The sequence below is a fragment of the Balaenoptera acutorostrata genome, chromosome 13 (assembly GCF_949987535.1).
Source record: "Balaenoptera acutorostrata chromosome 13, mBalAcu1.1, whole genome shotgun sequence".
Lineage (NCBI taxonomy): Eukaryota > Metazoa > Chordata > Mammalia > Artiodactyla > Balaenopteridae > Balaenoptera > Balaenoptera acutorostrata.
Genome location: NC_080076.1, coordinates 77476783 through 77493199, shown reverse-complemented (window position 1 = coordinate 77493199; position 16417 = coordinate 77476783). Strand labels below are relative to the sequence as shown.

General features: G+C 47.8%; 1 protein-coding gene across 9 annotated transcripts in view; it reads left to right on the top strand.

Annotated features, from left to right (window-relative positions):
* HECTD4 (HECT domain E3 ubiquitin protein ligase 4) overlaps nt 1-7028 on the top strand; it is a 198876-nt gene extending 191848 nt beyond the window's left edge. For all 9 annotated transcript variants that reach the window (XM_007170894.2, XM_057526275.1, XM_007170893.2 and 6 more), the window contains 6 exons: nt 269-372; nt 625-846; nt 2770-2936; nt 3223-3418; nt 3999-4221; nt 4794-7028. In XM_007170894.2, the coding sequence (XP_007170956.2) occupies nt 269-372; nt 625-846; nt 2770-2936; nt 3223-3418; nt 3999-4221; nt 4794-4930 (1049 nt within the window). In that variant the 3' untranslated portion in view covers nt 4931-7028. The remainder of the gene's footprint in view (nt 1-268; nt 373-624; nt 847-2769; nt 2937-3222; nt 3419-3998; nt 4222-4793) is intronic.
* Nucleotides 7029-16417: the final 9389 nt, after the last annotated feature.

Genomic DNA, 16417 nt, shown 5'->3' with positions numbered 1-16417 from the left:
TCCCTGGAACTAGCCTGGGAGGTGGGTACAGTGACTGCCCCCATCTGCTAGGTGCAGGGGCTGAGGCTGGCTGCATCAGAGAAGTGATTCCCCAGGAGCCACGCAGCTAGTTAGCGGCCCCGCAGATTGGAGCCCGGGTCTCCCAGCCCTCGGGCGGGTTCTGTTTTCACCTGCCGAAGCCAGAGCCCAGGGGGCAGAGGAGTTGACTTCCCGGTGGGGACAGGGCCTGCAGGCAGGGTAGGCTGATAGGTCCCCATCTGTCCCGCAGGCGGCTCCTTCCGCCACTTCCTGTGGCAGGTGTGTAAAGAGCTGCAGAGCTCCTCGCTCTCCCTTCTCCTGCTGTGCCCCAGCTCAGCCGTCAACAAGAACAAGGTAAGACGCGAGGCCTGGGCAGCCAAGGCTGGTGGCCCAGCGGTCGGCTCCCTGAGGGGCAGGGGCTCGGCTCATGGGTGCGCGTCCTCATCAGCTCTGCGCCCTTTCACGAGCCTTCCTGGTCTGGGCGGCGCTCTCGCTGCTCTGGCTGGACATGCTCCTGCCTGCCGTGGGTCCCGTGGGCCTGGGACCCATGTTCCTGTGGGGAGCAGAGGCCCACGTCAGTCACCTCACCTCTGCCTCCACTTCCAGGGCAAGTACATCCTGACCCCAAGCCCCATCACCTACGGGGAGGAGCAGCTGCTGCACTTCCTGGGCCAGTTGCTGGGAATTGCGATTCGAGCAGATGTCCCTCTTCCCCTGGACCTCCTGCCCTCCTTCTGGAAGACGCTGGTGGGCGAGCCCCTGGACCCTGACCAAGACCTGCAGGAAGCGGACATACTCACCTACAATTATGTCAAGAAATTCGAGAGTGTAAGTGAAAAGCCCATGTTTTCTGGGGGGCAGTGGGGCCCGGAGCAGTGCCCCTGGGGCCCTTATTGCCACCCCATGGCCTCTGTGTCCCCACCTGGGGACTGACAGCCATCTCTTGAAGAACATTAGGCTGCATAAGGCATCTCTGCTGGCGTGGCTTGCCTCAGGCTTCCCTCCCTGCCGACAGCAGCAGCCCAGGGGTGACTTAACTAGCCTGCTGGGCCTCATGAGGACACAGGGGTGAAGGGTTCCCGGCAGCTAAAGGAGTAGAAGGGTTGGGTGGGAACTGCTCCAAGCAGAGCCAGTTTCACTTTTAAGAGCTTGGTTTCAGAGTTTCACGAAGAGCACAGGAGATCAGCTCTTGGGTATCACCTAGGCAGGGCGCTGGGAACGGAGCTCTTCCTCCCTCCCCTGTGCCTTGGGACACACAGAGATAGTGAGATCACAGCAGTGTCTGACCGTTCCCCTCCGCACGCAGACCCGCCCACCTATGGTCACTGCTCAGGCTGCGGTCGGGTCTGTCCATTGGTTCGGCAGAGTCGCTGAGGCCAGGCTGGGCTCACGTCTGTTGTCAGGGAGCTGCCCCGCTGCTCTCCGTTTACGTAAGGCCCACGCTGGAGGGCTGTGTTCAGAAGCCCTCACAGTGAGGCCAGGAGGGAAGTGAGGCTCAGAGCGGTGGGCTGGCTGCGAGCGAAGCCACTAGCAGAGCTCGGGTCTGGCCAGCTGGAAAGCCTGAGCTTTTTGGCCCACACGCGCTCCTCAGGTTAGAGACCGTCCCGGCAGAGTGTGGAGGTGGCCCGTGATCCAGCCCTCCCCAAGGCCGGCGGCTCTTGCTCACCGGGGGCAGCCTTTGTGTCAGAGGCCTTGCGAGGCTGCTCTCCAGGGGACATCTGCTGAAGGAGGGGTCGGCCGATCGGCCTCCACTGGCACAGACTTGAGGGCCCTCGGAGGGGCCTCGTTGCCACGCTCTCCATAGTCCCCTTAGCTGCCACTTGAGGGAAGCCAGCGCGCGGGAGCAGCAAAGCCGGGGTCCTGGACAGCAGTTGGCTTCTCAGCAGAAAGAGGGCCGACGATGAATTGTTTAAAGGGTCAAAGCAGGACGCCCTCCACAGGCTGGGGATTTATGAATAGCTGCCAGGCGCTGCTCTGAGAAGTCCTGCCGGGGGCGTGGGTGGCAGCAAAGGCCTGAGGCAGGCAGAAGATGGAAGAGGCGCCCAGGCAGACCGTCCAGCCAAGGCTTCTGTCTGGAGGGGATGGGCAAGGCCCCAGAGGGTGCTGGGATACAGAACCACCTCGGGAGAGGCGGGGGAGGCACATGAACCAGAAAGAAATGCCCTGAACTTCTGTCAGGGGTGCCTGCCTGCGGCCTTCACTGTCCCAGAGCTACAGGCTTGTTCTCCCCTGGGTCAGATCCCGTCCTCTCCTCGGTGGCCCAGCATGCACATCAGTGGGCCAGATGGTGGAGGGGGTAGCCCGTGTACCTTCCACAGGTGGAATTAAGTCAGGGCTCTCTGGTGACAAGTGACAGAAACCCCAGGTCAAACCAGCTTAGGAAAAAAATTTTTTTAGTGATTTGATCTTAAAACTAAAAGTACAGATATAGATTGGCTTCAGACAGGGTTGAATCCAGGTGCTCCAATGATGTCGTCAATGAGTGATCTCAAGATGGCCCCAGCAGCACGAGGTGCACCGCCTTCAGCCGTGTCCACGCCAGTGAAAGAGGGCAACTGTAATTTGGGTCTCGTTAGCCAGGCCTCGGCCACGTGCCTAACCCTGAACTGACGGCAAGGCTGGCGGACCAGGCCACGGTAGCCCCCACCCGAGCAATGACCGACATCTGCCCAACTGGGGAAGGGGTTCCCTCTTCCGAGGGCCTGGGAGGCAGGGCGGCAGTCAGCCCCGCCCTGCCGTGCCTCCCTCCAGATCAACGACGAGAGCGAGCTGGAGGCCCTGTGCGCCGAGATTGCCTCCCAGCACCTGGCCATCGAGAGCCCCGACGGGCCCAGTAAGCCCTGCTGCCGGTTCACCTACCTGACCATGGCGGGCGAGGAGGTGGAGCTGTGCAGCCGCGGCCGGCACATCCCTGTGGCGTGAGTGCGCGGGGGCCTAGGTCAGGGGACCGGCGGCTTCCACTGGGGGGAGGGTGTGAGGCAGGACGGTGGGCGTCAGGAAAGATGGTGGGATATCTTCAGTGGAAGGACTTTATTCAGAAACACCAGCTCTGGGGCGGGTGACACCCAGAGCAGGAGAGGAGTTCACTGAGGTGCCAGGCCTGGGAAATCCGGGTAACGGCCTGGGGCCTCTGCCCGAGCGGGTGTGGCCCCCAGGCCCCCGAGCAGCCTCCTGAGCGTCGCCCCTCACCCACGACCCCCGCAGGTGGGAGAACAAGGACATCTACGCAGCAGCCATCCGGAGCCTGCGGCTGCGGGAGCTGCAGAACGTCGAGTGTGTGACAGCCGTGCGCGCGGGCCTGGGCACCATCATCCCCCTGCAGCTGCTCACCACGCTCAGCCCGCTGGAGATGGAGCTGCGGACGTGCGGCCTCCCTTACATCAACCTCGAGTTCCTGAAGGTTGGTGGCTGGGCCGGCCGGGCTGACAGGCATGTTGGCAGTGGCCTGTCATGTCTTAGTGCTTCCTGGGCCCCAGCACTCTGTCCTCCTCACGTGTGAGAGGAGCTGTGCTCACCCCCATCTCACTACTGTGTAAACTGAAGCTAAGACAGGTCACTTACCCAAGGTCACCCAGACAGGAAGTGGCAGATCACCTGCCTCCAGAGCCCATGAATTAAGTCACCAGCCTGAGGTGAAGCCCCCTCCACTGTTCCGCCTGGCCCGCTTTTGCCCGTGCCAGCTGGGAGACCTTGCCCAAGTGGCTTCACCTCTAATGGGAACAGTGACAAGACCTGCCCAGCGGGGTGAGTGGGGTAATGTATGGAGAGCCCCTGCTGCCGGGCCTAGTGCATAGGCCACAGTCACACAGACAGACGCTGTTAGAACTGCCTTTGTGGTCCTTGTCATCATTGTAACCTCCCTGTGTCCTGCAGCCGTCGATTCCCTGCTGCGCCCTGCCCCGGGATTGGGCCCAGCCTTGTCGGGGGGGCACTGGGTTAGAGGCCCAGGCCTGCTCATGTCTGCTGCCTTTCTTCCCCAGGCCCACACCATGTACCAGGTGGGCCTGATGGAGACGGACCAGCACATCGAGTTCTTCTGGGGGGCACTGGAGATGTTCGCCCAGGAGGAGCTGTGCAAGTTCATCAAGTTTGCCTGCAACCAGGAGCGCATCCCATTCACCTGCCCCTGCAAAGACGGGGGCCCCGACACAGCCCATGTGCCCCCGTACCCCATGAAGATCGCCCCCCCGGATGGCACAGCAGGTACTGGCCTCCCCTGGTCATGTTCCAAGTAGGGACACATGGGCCCCGTTTGGAGCTGGGGCTGCTAGGCCCTGCATGAGGAGGGAAGAACAATGGACACGGACCCGGAACACCAAGGCCCAAATGTAAATGAGAGAGAGGCCAGGGGGTGGTGGGGCGGGCTTGGGGCCATGTGCTTCCCAAACCTGACCTTCGCCAAGTGGCAGTATAGGCCCGACGCTGACATGTCTTCTGAAATTTTTAAAAGCTTAAAATCCAGAAGTGTTTTAATCTTCCAACTTTTAAATGCAGCAAAATAAATTTAAAAAATCAAAACTCTTTGCCAGCCAGACAAACCTGCCTGCGGTCAGATTCTGTCACGGGTCAGCCATTTGGTACCTGTACTGTACAGCAGCTGTGTATCTGCCCTTTCCTCCTCCAGAATCCAGCCTCCCAGGCCCTCATCCCCCCGACTGGGCCTTGGGGTTGACTTGGAGCGGCCCAGAGAGGCAAACCTGGAGGCGGAGGGTCCAGCCAGACCTACCTGGGATCCAGTCCCACGCTCTAACGCTGGCCCGATGTCTCTCCTATAGGTTCCCCAGACTCTCGCTACATCCGAGTGGAGACCTGCATGTTCATGATCAAGCTTCCCCAGTACTCCTCTCTGGAAATCATGCTGGAGAAACTTCGTTGTGCCATTCACTATCGCGAAGACCCCCTGAGTGGCTGAGGGGAGGGAGCCCGAGTTAGGCTGTCTCCAAGGCACCGCTCTGCTGGCTTAGGAAGCCTGCCACTGCGGGCACATCCCTCCGGGGCCCTGCGTGAGGAGTTGGCAACATTCTGCTTTTCCGAACCTTTGTCCACATTCCAGGACCTCCTGGAAGACTTAACCTTATGTATTTGTATGTTTCGTGATGGGTTGGTTCTTTTGCTACCTATTTGTGGTATGTTTGTAGGATAGTTTAGTCCCCAGACAGCTCCTGTCTCATTTGATCTTCCTGGACGTGTTCCTTCGTGGCCACCAGGTTCTGATGCTGTGAGGCCCCAGTTGGTTCCACATCACAGAACCACCCAGCAGGAAGCTGGTAGTGAGATGCCCTTGGCCCACAGAGCATCCTGTTCTTTCTGCAGAGCGTCTTCACAGACAAGTCTGTGGCCAGCCCTGCCCCTCCGCCTTGAGCTGGAGTTTCTCCTGGACGTGGCTCCTGCAGGCCTCCTTCCATCTTGAAATGGTTGGGCCAGTTACCCAAACATGGGAGACACACACAGGGAGCTTTACGTGTTAATCTTCCGGCTTTAGACCCTTGTCCATGGTCTGGGTTTTCCTGAAGAAAAGCCCACAGTGGTTCCCCCGTCCCTTCCCACCCAGACAGCCCTCTCTGCTGTCCGACTTTTCTGGGCCCCGGTCCGACAGTTTCCCACTGAGTGCTGCCTAGGATTAGAAGACCAAAGGGTTCCTCCCTGACCTTAGTACGCAGAGCCAAGCCAGGTGCGTCCCAGCTCAGGAGTTGAGAGGACCCCTGGAGCTAGAGGGACAGTGCTCAAGTTGGGGGCCTTTTTCCGAGACTCAAAACAGGAAAGCACATGATTCAAGCCTACCCCACTTTTGTACTCAGAAATGTCCCTTCCTCACTACGGTATTTGTGATGTGAGGAGCAGAGGAAAGGCTACACCCCATTTTAAAAAGAGCTGTCTGAGGTGCTCTGCTCAATTCAGGGCCTACCGCAGTGACTAAGACCTTCAAGTCCAGATGGAGACACCAGGGTCCTTCTGCCCCTCTAGCCGGGCCCACCCGGCACCCCCTCCCCACCCCATGTGAGTGTGTGCCAGGGCTGAGCTGCTGCAGCCCACCTGCTGCCCCAGTGCATTTGTGCCCCGAGTAGGTCTTTGTCCACTGGTACTTTGTTCGAGAGCAGCATATGCCATCTTGCTGGACACTGTCATTTTGGGCCTTGCCAGTTCTCACAGAATCACATCACTGTATTTATTGTATAATATTGTGAATACTGGAAGTTCTGAGTGAGTGCTGTCTAGAAGGCTTTGGAGCGTGAATGCTGGCGAGAGAGGATTTGCTCCTCCTCCGTCTGCCGGGGCCCGTTGGGAAGATGTGTGGATTTTAGAGTTAGAGGCATTAGCATCCACCTCCTCCCTGTTATTCTTAGGAGGTGCATTAAGGACCATTATAGAAAAGATTCCCTGACGTAAGGAAAGGGTAAACCTGGATGAATCGTTCCGGTTGCATCAGTTACATTTGATGCAGGATCAGTCATGTCTGGAGGTGCCTGCAAGCAGTTTCCCTAATTGGAAGGAATACGGTTGGCCATTGCCTCCTGGGGGCCATAGCCCCCTTGACTGGGGGGTCACACCAGGATGTAGTCCTGACAACAAGGATCCTCTTATTTCATTTCTGCATAATGAAAGAGCCTTTGGATTTACTAGAAGTGGTTTTTCCTCCCTGTATTTTAAAATCTTGGTCCCCCCCGCCCCCATCCTTCCCATCCCTTGAATGGACTCAGAATTGTCAGCTACCTCCCCAAGAGGGGTTTGGGAAGCTTCTGTTGGCCCATCACTTGACTAGATGACAGCTGTGAGTAAGATACCTGCTGCTAACACGACTGCTTCTCCCAGAGAGCACATTGAGGTCCAGACAGATCCAAACCTTGGCCCTAAAAAAATGTGTGCTGTAAAGTTACTTGATGTATATTTATTATAATTATTTATGGTTGCATCTAACAAACTTTTCATTCAATTTGATGCTATTTACACCATTGCTGTGTAAAAGAAGCTCATGACAGGAAAAGTCACACCAATAAATAACCTTCCTCTAATTTTGATTTACCTTAAGAGTTGTGTGATCATCTACTCTTGCTGAGAAGATTCGAAGGCCAACATGCTTGGATGGCTCTGATACTTGAGGGTCGCCAAGAAGCTAGGAATTAAAAGTATTTCTAATTATTATGGTCTCTTTACACTTGATGTGATTCTTACTCCATTATGCTTATAAACTAACCCTTGCCCCCCACTCGACTCCCTATAGTCTATGGTTTTCATACAGAAAGTCTGATTAAAGGGATGGAAATCCAAGGTCAAAGGTAAATCTAACCCTGCAGGTTCTGCCCACTCCTTGTCCTGGAGCTGGTCTGTACTCTTGTGCCAGTGTGAGGATTTTCCTCAAGTGGACTGTTGCACTGGAAGAGTCTGGGCCTCTCTTAGACCACGTGTCCTCCTTTGGGCACAGGCAGTGGATTTAGAACTACTTTGTGCAAAAGGAAATGCAGGGAAGCGGTAAAGACTTAGCTCAGAACTACTATCCAAAATCAGTGCTCTGCCCTCTTCTCGCTGTCCTGTGTCCGTCCCACGCATACTGCACCACACACACACACAGAACCAAAACACATTGTAAAGGGAGGGAATTGGAGGCCTCATGTGCCAGGGAAAAACAAGGACTGGAAATGCATGTAGGAAGCAGAAATTCAAGTCCCCACCACCCTGCAGAAGGCCGAAAGTTATTTCTGGAGAAACTACCTGAGATGCTCAGGGCTCCAGCCCCTGCCCCCACCCCACCCCAGGCTCCTACAGCAGGCTGGAAGACCCTGCCCTGAACTAACCCAGAGGAAAAACCTACAGATCCTGCCAGCCTGGGCTCTCCAGTGAAAATGCCAGCCTACTGTTCAGTGAAAGTGAACAGTGAAGAGAGCTCATCACCTTCAAGTGCCTCACTCTTAAGTATATAGATAGCCCAGAAACATCAGAGGTTTGTGCAAAAGTACAACATAAAAATACCAAAACAAAAATAAACAAATCCCAGGAAATAGTACAGAGAGTAGAACAAGATATCCAAGAAACAACTAAGGCACAAAGTGTAAATATTGTGTCCATTAAATAAGGGGAGAAAAAGGCTGTGAGAGAAGATAAAAAAACAAAAGCTTTGGAAATTAATGTCAGAAATAATATGATGAAAGGATAAAATTGAGGAAATCTCCCATAAAGTAGGACAAAAAAACCAAAAGAGAATATGAAGGAAAATAAAAAATGGTCAGTCTAAGAGGGCCAACATCCAACTATAACTGGAAATCTGCAAAGAAAGAACACAGGAGAGAAATTACCAAAATAATAACACAAGAAAATTCTGAAAAACTCAAGAGGACATGAGTCTCCAAAGAATCTATACCAACATACAACATGGGGAAATTTCAAAACACCAGATAGACACCCTAAAAAGCTTCAAGGGAAAAAACCAGTTACATGCGAATCAGAATGGCATCAGATTTTTATAACAATCTAGAAAGTAATGCTTTCAAGACACTTCTAATTCTAGCTAACATAGATAAACAGAAACCAAACCTTACCCTCCCTTCTAAAACAAAACAAAAAACCTGACAAATACACCATCAGACAACAGGCATGAAGGACAGAGACCTGAGAGAAGAGAAACAAATGTGGTGGGCCCTACCACTGCCTCTGCTTACAGTTGGGGCAGAGTTGTCAGCAGCAAAGGGAGGAGAAACTGAGGGTGGAACCCAACAGTCTCCCTGAGATGAGAAGCCAAGGCATCCAAGGAGACCAAAGCAGCTAGTTTACAGGGCAGGGTATCAACAAGGAAAGAGTTAGTTATACAGAGAGAGAGCTCTATAGATCTGCTGAGAATCCCACTCAAGTGTTCACTGAGTACTGATAATCCCATGCATGTAAGGAAACTGCCAGAGGCTGGGGAAAGAACCAGCCAAAAGGATTAGAGCTGTCAAAGAACAGGAAATAGTTCCTTTTCCCAAGAGCCAGTGTGGAAAACATCACAGTTTATGGGGCATCAGTTTTGCTTTAGTAGTGGAGAAAAATTAGCCCTAGGCTACTCACTGCTCAGGTCCCACTTAATAAAGCTTAACAGTTTGATCTAGAAGGATCAAACTGTTTCCAAGTAACTAAGTATGAGAAACAAAGCTCAAGAATATTTATAGGAATACAAAAATACCCAGCACCAAAATAGGTAGAATTCAGAATATCTGGCATCCAATCAAAACCACCAGACATGCAAAAACTCAACACAAGAAGACCCAGAAAGTACACAAATGATAAATTAGTGAGCAGGGGAATTAAAACAGTTATTATAACTACATATTAAGTAGCGACCTGAGAAATATAAAAACCCAAATTTAACTTCCAGAGATGAAAATTACAATGTCCCAAATGAAAACTACACTGGATGAATTAACAACAAATCAGACTACAGAAGATTTAGTGAACTTGGAGACATATAATAGAAACTATCCATCTGAACACAGACAAAAGAATCCAAAAACGTGAAAAGAGTACCAATAAGCTATGGGGCAACTTCATGTGGCCTAATATATGTGTAAATTTAATCCCCCAAAGACAGGGAAAATGGAGAAACAGAAAAAAATATCTGAAGAAATAATGGCTGAAATTTTTCTGAATTTGGTTGAAAACTATAAACTCAAAGATGCAAGATGTTTAATGAACTTAAAGAAGCAAAGAAATAGGTAGTAGTGATGGTTGCAGAACAATGTGAATGTACTTAATGCCACAGAATTGTACAAAGGCACATTATAACCAAGTTGCTTAAAATCAGTGATAAAGTGAGGAGGAGACAAGATGGCGGAATAGGACTTAAGCTCACCTCCTCTCACTTAAAAACAAAATCACAACTAACTGCTGAATAGCCATCGACAAAAAAAGACTCAAACCTACCAAAAAAGATATTCTACATCCAAAGACAAGAAGCCACAACAAGATGGTAGGAGGGGCACTTTCATGATATAATCAAATCTCATACCTGTCAGGTGGGTGACCCACAAACTGAAAAATAATTACATCACAGAGGTTCTCCCGCAGGAGTGAGAGTTCTGAGCCCCATGTCAGGCTCCCCAACCTGAGGGTCTGGCATCAGGAGGAGGAGCCCCCAGAGCATTTGTCTTTGAAGGCCAGTTGGGCTTGAGTGGAGGAGCTCCACAGGACTGGGAGAAACAGAGACTCCACTCGTGGAAGGTGCACACAAGGTTTCATGTGCACTGGAACCCAGGGCAAAGCAATGACTCCATACGAGCCTAAGCCAGACCTACCTGTGGATCTTGGAGCGTCTCCTGGGGAGGCAGAGGTCGGCTGTGGCTCACTGTGGGGGCAAAGACAACGGTGGTGGAGGCCCCAGCCAATATTCATCAGCATGACCTCTCCCAGAGGTCACCATTTTGGCACTGAGACCTGGCCCCACCCAACAGCCTGCAGGCTCCAGTGCTGGGACACTTCAGGCCAAACAAGCAACAGGGCGGGAACACAGCCCCACCCATCAGCAGACAGGCTGTCTGAAGTCCTCCTGATCCCACAGCCACCTCTAAACACACCCCTTGATACAGTCCTGCCCACCAGAGGGACAAGACCCAGCTCCACCCACCAGTGGGCAGGCACCAGTCCCTCTGACCAGGAAGCCTGCACAAGCCTGGACCAACCTCACCCACCAGGCGGCAGACACCAAAAGCAAGAGGAACTATGATCTTGTTGCCTGAGGAACAGAGGCTACAAACACAGAAAGTTACACAAAATGAGACAGCAGAGAAATATTTTCCAGATGAAAGAACAAGATAAAATTCCAGAAGAAAAACTAAGTGAAGTGGAGATAGGCAATCTTCCTGAAAAATAATTCAGAGTAGTGATAGTAAAGATGATCCAAGATCTTGGAAAAAGAATGCAGGCACAGACGAGAAATACATGAAATGTTTAACAAAGAGCTAGAAGATTTAAAAAACAAATAAACAGAGATGAACAATATAATAACTTAAATGTAAAATACACTAGAAGGAATCAGTAGCAGAATAAATGAGGCAGAAGAATGAATAAGTGAGCTGGAAGACAGATTGGTGGAAATCACTGCTGTGGAACAGACTAAAGAAAAAAGAATTAAAAGAATGAGGACAGTCCAAGAGACCTCTGGTATAACATTAAATGCACCAACATTCACATTTCTCTCTTCTCCCAGAAGAAGAGAGAAAGGGCCTAAGAAAATATTTGAAGAGATAATAGCCGAAAACTTCCCTAACATGGGAAAGGAAACACTCAAGTCCAGGAAGTGCAGAGTCCCATACAGGATAAACCCAAAGAGGAACACACCAATACACGTAGTAATCAAATTAACAAAAATTAAAGACAAAGAACTCATATGTGGAATTTAATGTTTTTTAAATGATATAAATGACCTTATTTACAAAACAGAAACAGACTCACAGATTTCAAAAACAAACTTATGGTTACCAAAGGGGAAACATGGAGGGGGTGGGGATAAATTAGGAGCTTCGGATTAACACACACACACTACTATACGTAAAATAACAAACAAGGACCTACTGTATAGCACAGGAAACTCTACTCAATATTCTATAATAACCTATATGGGAAAAGAATCAAAAAAGAATCAATATATGTATATGTATAACTGAATCACTATGCTGTACACTTGAAATTAACACAACATTGTAAATCAACTATACTCCAATAAGTTTTTTAAAAAATTAAAGACAAAGAGAAATATTAAAGGCAACAAGAGATGGGCTTCCCTGGTGGCGCGGTGGTTGAGAATCCGCCTGCCAATGCAGGGGACATGGGTTCAAGCACTGGTCCAGGAAGATCCCACATGACACGGAGCAACTAAGCCCGTGCGCCACAACTACTGAGCCTGCATGCTGCAACTACTGAAGCCCACATGCCTAGAGCCTGTGCTCCGCAGCAAGAGAAGCCACCGCAATGAGAAGCCCGTGCACCACAACAAAGAGTAGCCCCCACGCTCCACAACTAAAGAAAGCCTGCATGCAGCAACACCAACACGGCCAAAAATAAATAAATAAAATAAATAAATTAAAAAAAAAAAAGCAACAAGAGAAAAGCGACAAATAACATACAAGGGAATCCCCATAAGGTTATCAGCTGATTTTTCAGCAAAAACTCTGCAGGCCAGAAGGCAGTGGCATGATATATTTAAAGTGATGAAAGGGAAAAACCTGCAACCAAGAATACTCTACCCAGCAAGGTTCTCATTCAGGTTCGATGGAGAAATCAAAAGCTTTACAGACAAGCAAAACCTAAGAGAATTCAGCACCACCAAACCAGCTTTATAACAAATGCTAGAAGAGCTTATCTAGACAGAAAAGAAAAGGACAAAACTAGAAGATAGAAAATTACGAATGGGAAAGGCAAACATACAGTAAAGGTAGAAAATCATCCACACACAAATATGATTTCAAAACCAGCAATTGAGAGGAGAGTACAAATGCAGGATATTGGAAACGCATTTCAAATTAAAAGACCAGCAACTTAAAACAATCTTGTATATATATAGACTGCTATATCAAAACCTCATGGTAACTGCAAACCAAAAATCTATATGGGAATAACCTTCTGTCTGTTTAAATTATTATTTATTTATTTATTTTGGCTGCACTGCACAGCTTGCAGGATCTTAGTTCCCCAACCAGGGATTGAACCTGGGGCCATGGCAGTGAAAGCACCGAGTCCTAACCACTGGACTGCCAGTGAACTCCCAAAGATACTTTTCCTATTTAAATCTCTTTAAAAGATAATTGACTGTTTATAAAGAAAACAACAGTGTATTGGGGATTTGTAACAAAGGCAGAAATAACTATGACAATAGCTCAAAGCCTGGGAGGAGAGAAATGAAATATGCTGTTGTAATATCAAACATGAAATGGCATAATATCACTTGAAGGTAGACTGTGAAAAGTTAAAACTGTATATTATAGACCCTATGGGACTTCCCTGGTGGTCCAGTGGTTAAGACTCTGGGCCTCCACTGCAGGGGGCACAGGTTTGATCCCTGGTTGGGGAACAGAGATTCCCACATGCCATGCAGCACAGCCAAAAAAAGTGTATACCATAAACCCTAAAACAACTACTTAAATAATACAATAAACAGTAATAACTAATAAGTCAACAAAAGAGGTACAGTGAAATTATAAAAAGTATCCTTTTGGATACTTTTGGAAAGCAGAAAAAGAGAAAAAAAAAAAGAGACAGAGAAAATTATATATTTAAACCCAATCATATCAATAATCACACTAAATGTAAATGGCCTATACACCTCAATTAAAAGACAGATTGTCTGAATGGACCCAAAACCAAGACAAAAAACAACGAAAAAAAATCCCAACTATATGCTGCCTTTGAGAAACCCACTTTAAATATATAGATACAAATAGGCATAGGAATAAAAATAAAAGGATGGAAAAGATGTACTGTGCTAACACTAAGAAAGCTGAGGATTCTTAATATTAAGATTGCTATATTAATATCAAAGTATATTTCACAGCAAATATTACAAATACATTTCATTTCATAATAATAAAGGGGCCAATTAAACAAAGGCACAACTATCATAAGTATTTATACATGTAATAACAGGACCTGAAAATAATGGAACAGAAATTATAGAATTATAAGGAAAAACAGACAATCCTCAATTATAATAAGAGATTTCCCACTCAATAATATATAGAACAAGTAAACAGAAAATCAGTAAGGATATAAAGGCTTGAAAACCACTATCAACCAATGTTGACCTACCTGCCATTTATATAACATTCATCCAACCAAAACAGAATGCACATTCTTTTCAAGTACATACAGAACAATTATGGCCTGGAGAATATTCTACGGACACAAGAAGTCTAGATAAATTTTAAAAGATTCAAGTCATACAGAGTATGTTCTCTGACCACAGTGAAATTAAATTAGAAACAATAACAAAAACAAATCTGGAAAATATCCAAGTATTTGGAAACTAGATTACACACTAATAAATAGCCCATAAGTCAAAGAAGAAATCAAAGTTCTTTAAACTGAATGAAATGAAAAGACACATCAAAACTTTGTGAGATGCAGGTAAAGCACTTAACAGTTACATTAAAAAAGAAGTCAGATCTCAAATCAGTGACCTCAACTTTGACCTTAAGAAACTAGGTAAAGGGCTTCCCTGGTGGCACAGTGGTTGAGAATCTGCCTGCCAATGCAGGGGACACGGGTTCGAGCCCTGGTCTGGGAGGATCCCACATGCCGCGGAGCAACTAGGCCCGTAAGCCACAACTACTGAGCCTGCGCACCTGGAGCCTGTGCTCCACAAGAGAGGCCGCAACAGTGAGAGGCCCGCGCACAATGAAGAGTGGCCCCCGCTCACCGCAACTAGAGAAAGCCCTCGCACAGAAACGAAGACCCAACACAGCCAAAATAATAATAATAATAATAATTAATTAATTAATTAAATTTAAAAAAAAAAGAAACTAGGTAAAGAAAAAATTAAGCTCAAAGTAAGCAAAAGAAAGGAAGTGATAAAAATCAGAATAGGAAATCAATGAAATGGAAGCAGAAAAACAGTAAAGGAAATCAATGGAATCAAAGTTGATTTTTTGAGATCAATATAATTGATAAATCTCTAACCCAGTAGTTGCCCTGCTATGGCCCATAATCCAGCTACCTGTTTTTGTAAATAAAGTTTTATTCACCCATTCATTTGTGTATTGTCCATGGCTGTGTTCACTCTATAACAGCGTTGTTGAGTACAGTAAGTCCCGTCCAAATGAACAAGTTCCATTCTGAGAGCGAGTTCATAAGTGCAACAAAAGTTAGCCTAGGTACCCAACTAACACAATTGGCTATATAGTACTGTACTGTAATACGCGTATAATACTTTTCACACAAATAATACATTGAAAACAACACAAGAAATAAAACATTTTTAATCTTACAGTACAGTACCTTGAAAAGTACAGTAGTACAGTGCAACAGCTGGCATACAGAGGCTGGCATCGAGGGAACAGGCAAGAAGAGTTACTGACTGGAGGAGGGAGAGGAGGTGGGAGACGGTGGAGCTGAAGGATTGCCAGCAATAGGAGACATAGGGCAAGCTGCTATTTCACTCATGCCTGACGTTGATGGCACAGGTTCTGGTTCCTTGCTGGATTCAATTCTATCTACCCTCCTGAGAAAACGATCCAGTGATGTCTAGCTCCTTTTTTCTCGTCATAGGTGACATGGTAGCACTGGATTGCATTTTGAATGGTTGCTGTAACCTTCGTGTACCGTTCTACATTCGGTTCCTGTGCCTCAAAAACAGTGCCTCCTCAGATAAAGAAAATTCCCTTGCCATTTCCTGCATTGTGAATCTCTTCGGTTCTTCATTTACTTCTTCTTCCTCTTGTCTCTCTTCATCCTTTCTCTGGGCCTCCAATTCCTGGCGCTTCTTAGCAGTACCAGCTAAATCACCGCTGCTTTTATGCTTGCTTCTAGACATCCTGGGCTTGAAATAAAGATACTGTACTACTGTACTCTATACAGTACTGTACAGTACACAGAAACACAGCCACTTGTAGAGGATGCACGCACGTGACAAAGTACACCAGACACGTGAACTAACTTATATGACTGGACATGCAAACTCATGTTCGCATCTTTGAAAGTTCGCAACTTGAAGGTTGGTATGTAGGGGACTTACTGTAGTTGAAATACACACAGTATAACCTGCAAAACCTTAAATATTTACTATTTGGCTTTTATCAAAGAAAAGTTTGGAGATCCCTGCTCTAGCCGAACACATTAGGGAAAGAGAAAAGACACAAATTATCAACCAATGAAATTAAAGAGGTGACATCACTACAAACTTTACACATATTTTTAAAATAATAAGGGAATATTATGAATACCTTATGTTAATAAGTTAAACAACTTATTGAAATGGACAAATTCCTTGAAAGACACAAACCATCAAAGTTCACTGAAGAGGAAATAAATAGGGAATTCCCTGGCGGTCCAGTGGTTGGGACTTGGCGATTTCACTGCCATGAGCCTGAGTTCCGTCCCCTTTTTTGAACCTACACCGCCTGCAGTGGAAGCATGGAGTCTTAATCCCTGGACCGCCAGGGAAGTCCCCCTTTTTCTTTATCTCAGTATAATTCAGACCCGGATTCAAGTCCCAGCTGTCATGAATTAGCTGCATAGCCTATGCAAGTCACTCCTTTCCACATATGAAATTGGGGCAATTCTTCCTACCTTTCCCACCCCCACTAGGTTGTTGAGAGAAAAACAAATGAGCTCAAAATGACCTAAGGTATTAGATGGTCCAGGGCAAAGTATGAGGTGCTGAGGGGTAATGAATAATGCTGCTAAGGTTCAACAACTCTCAGGACTGAGGCTTTTGAGGAATCTG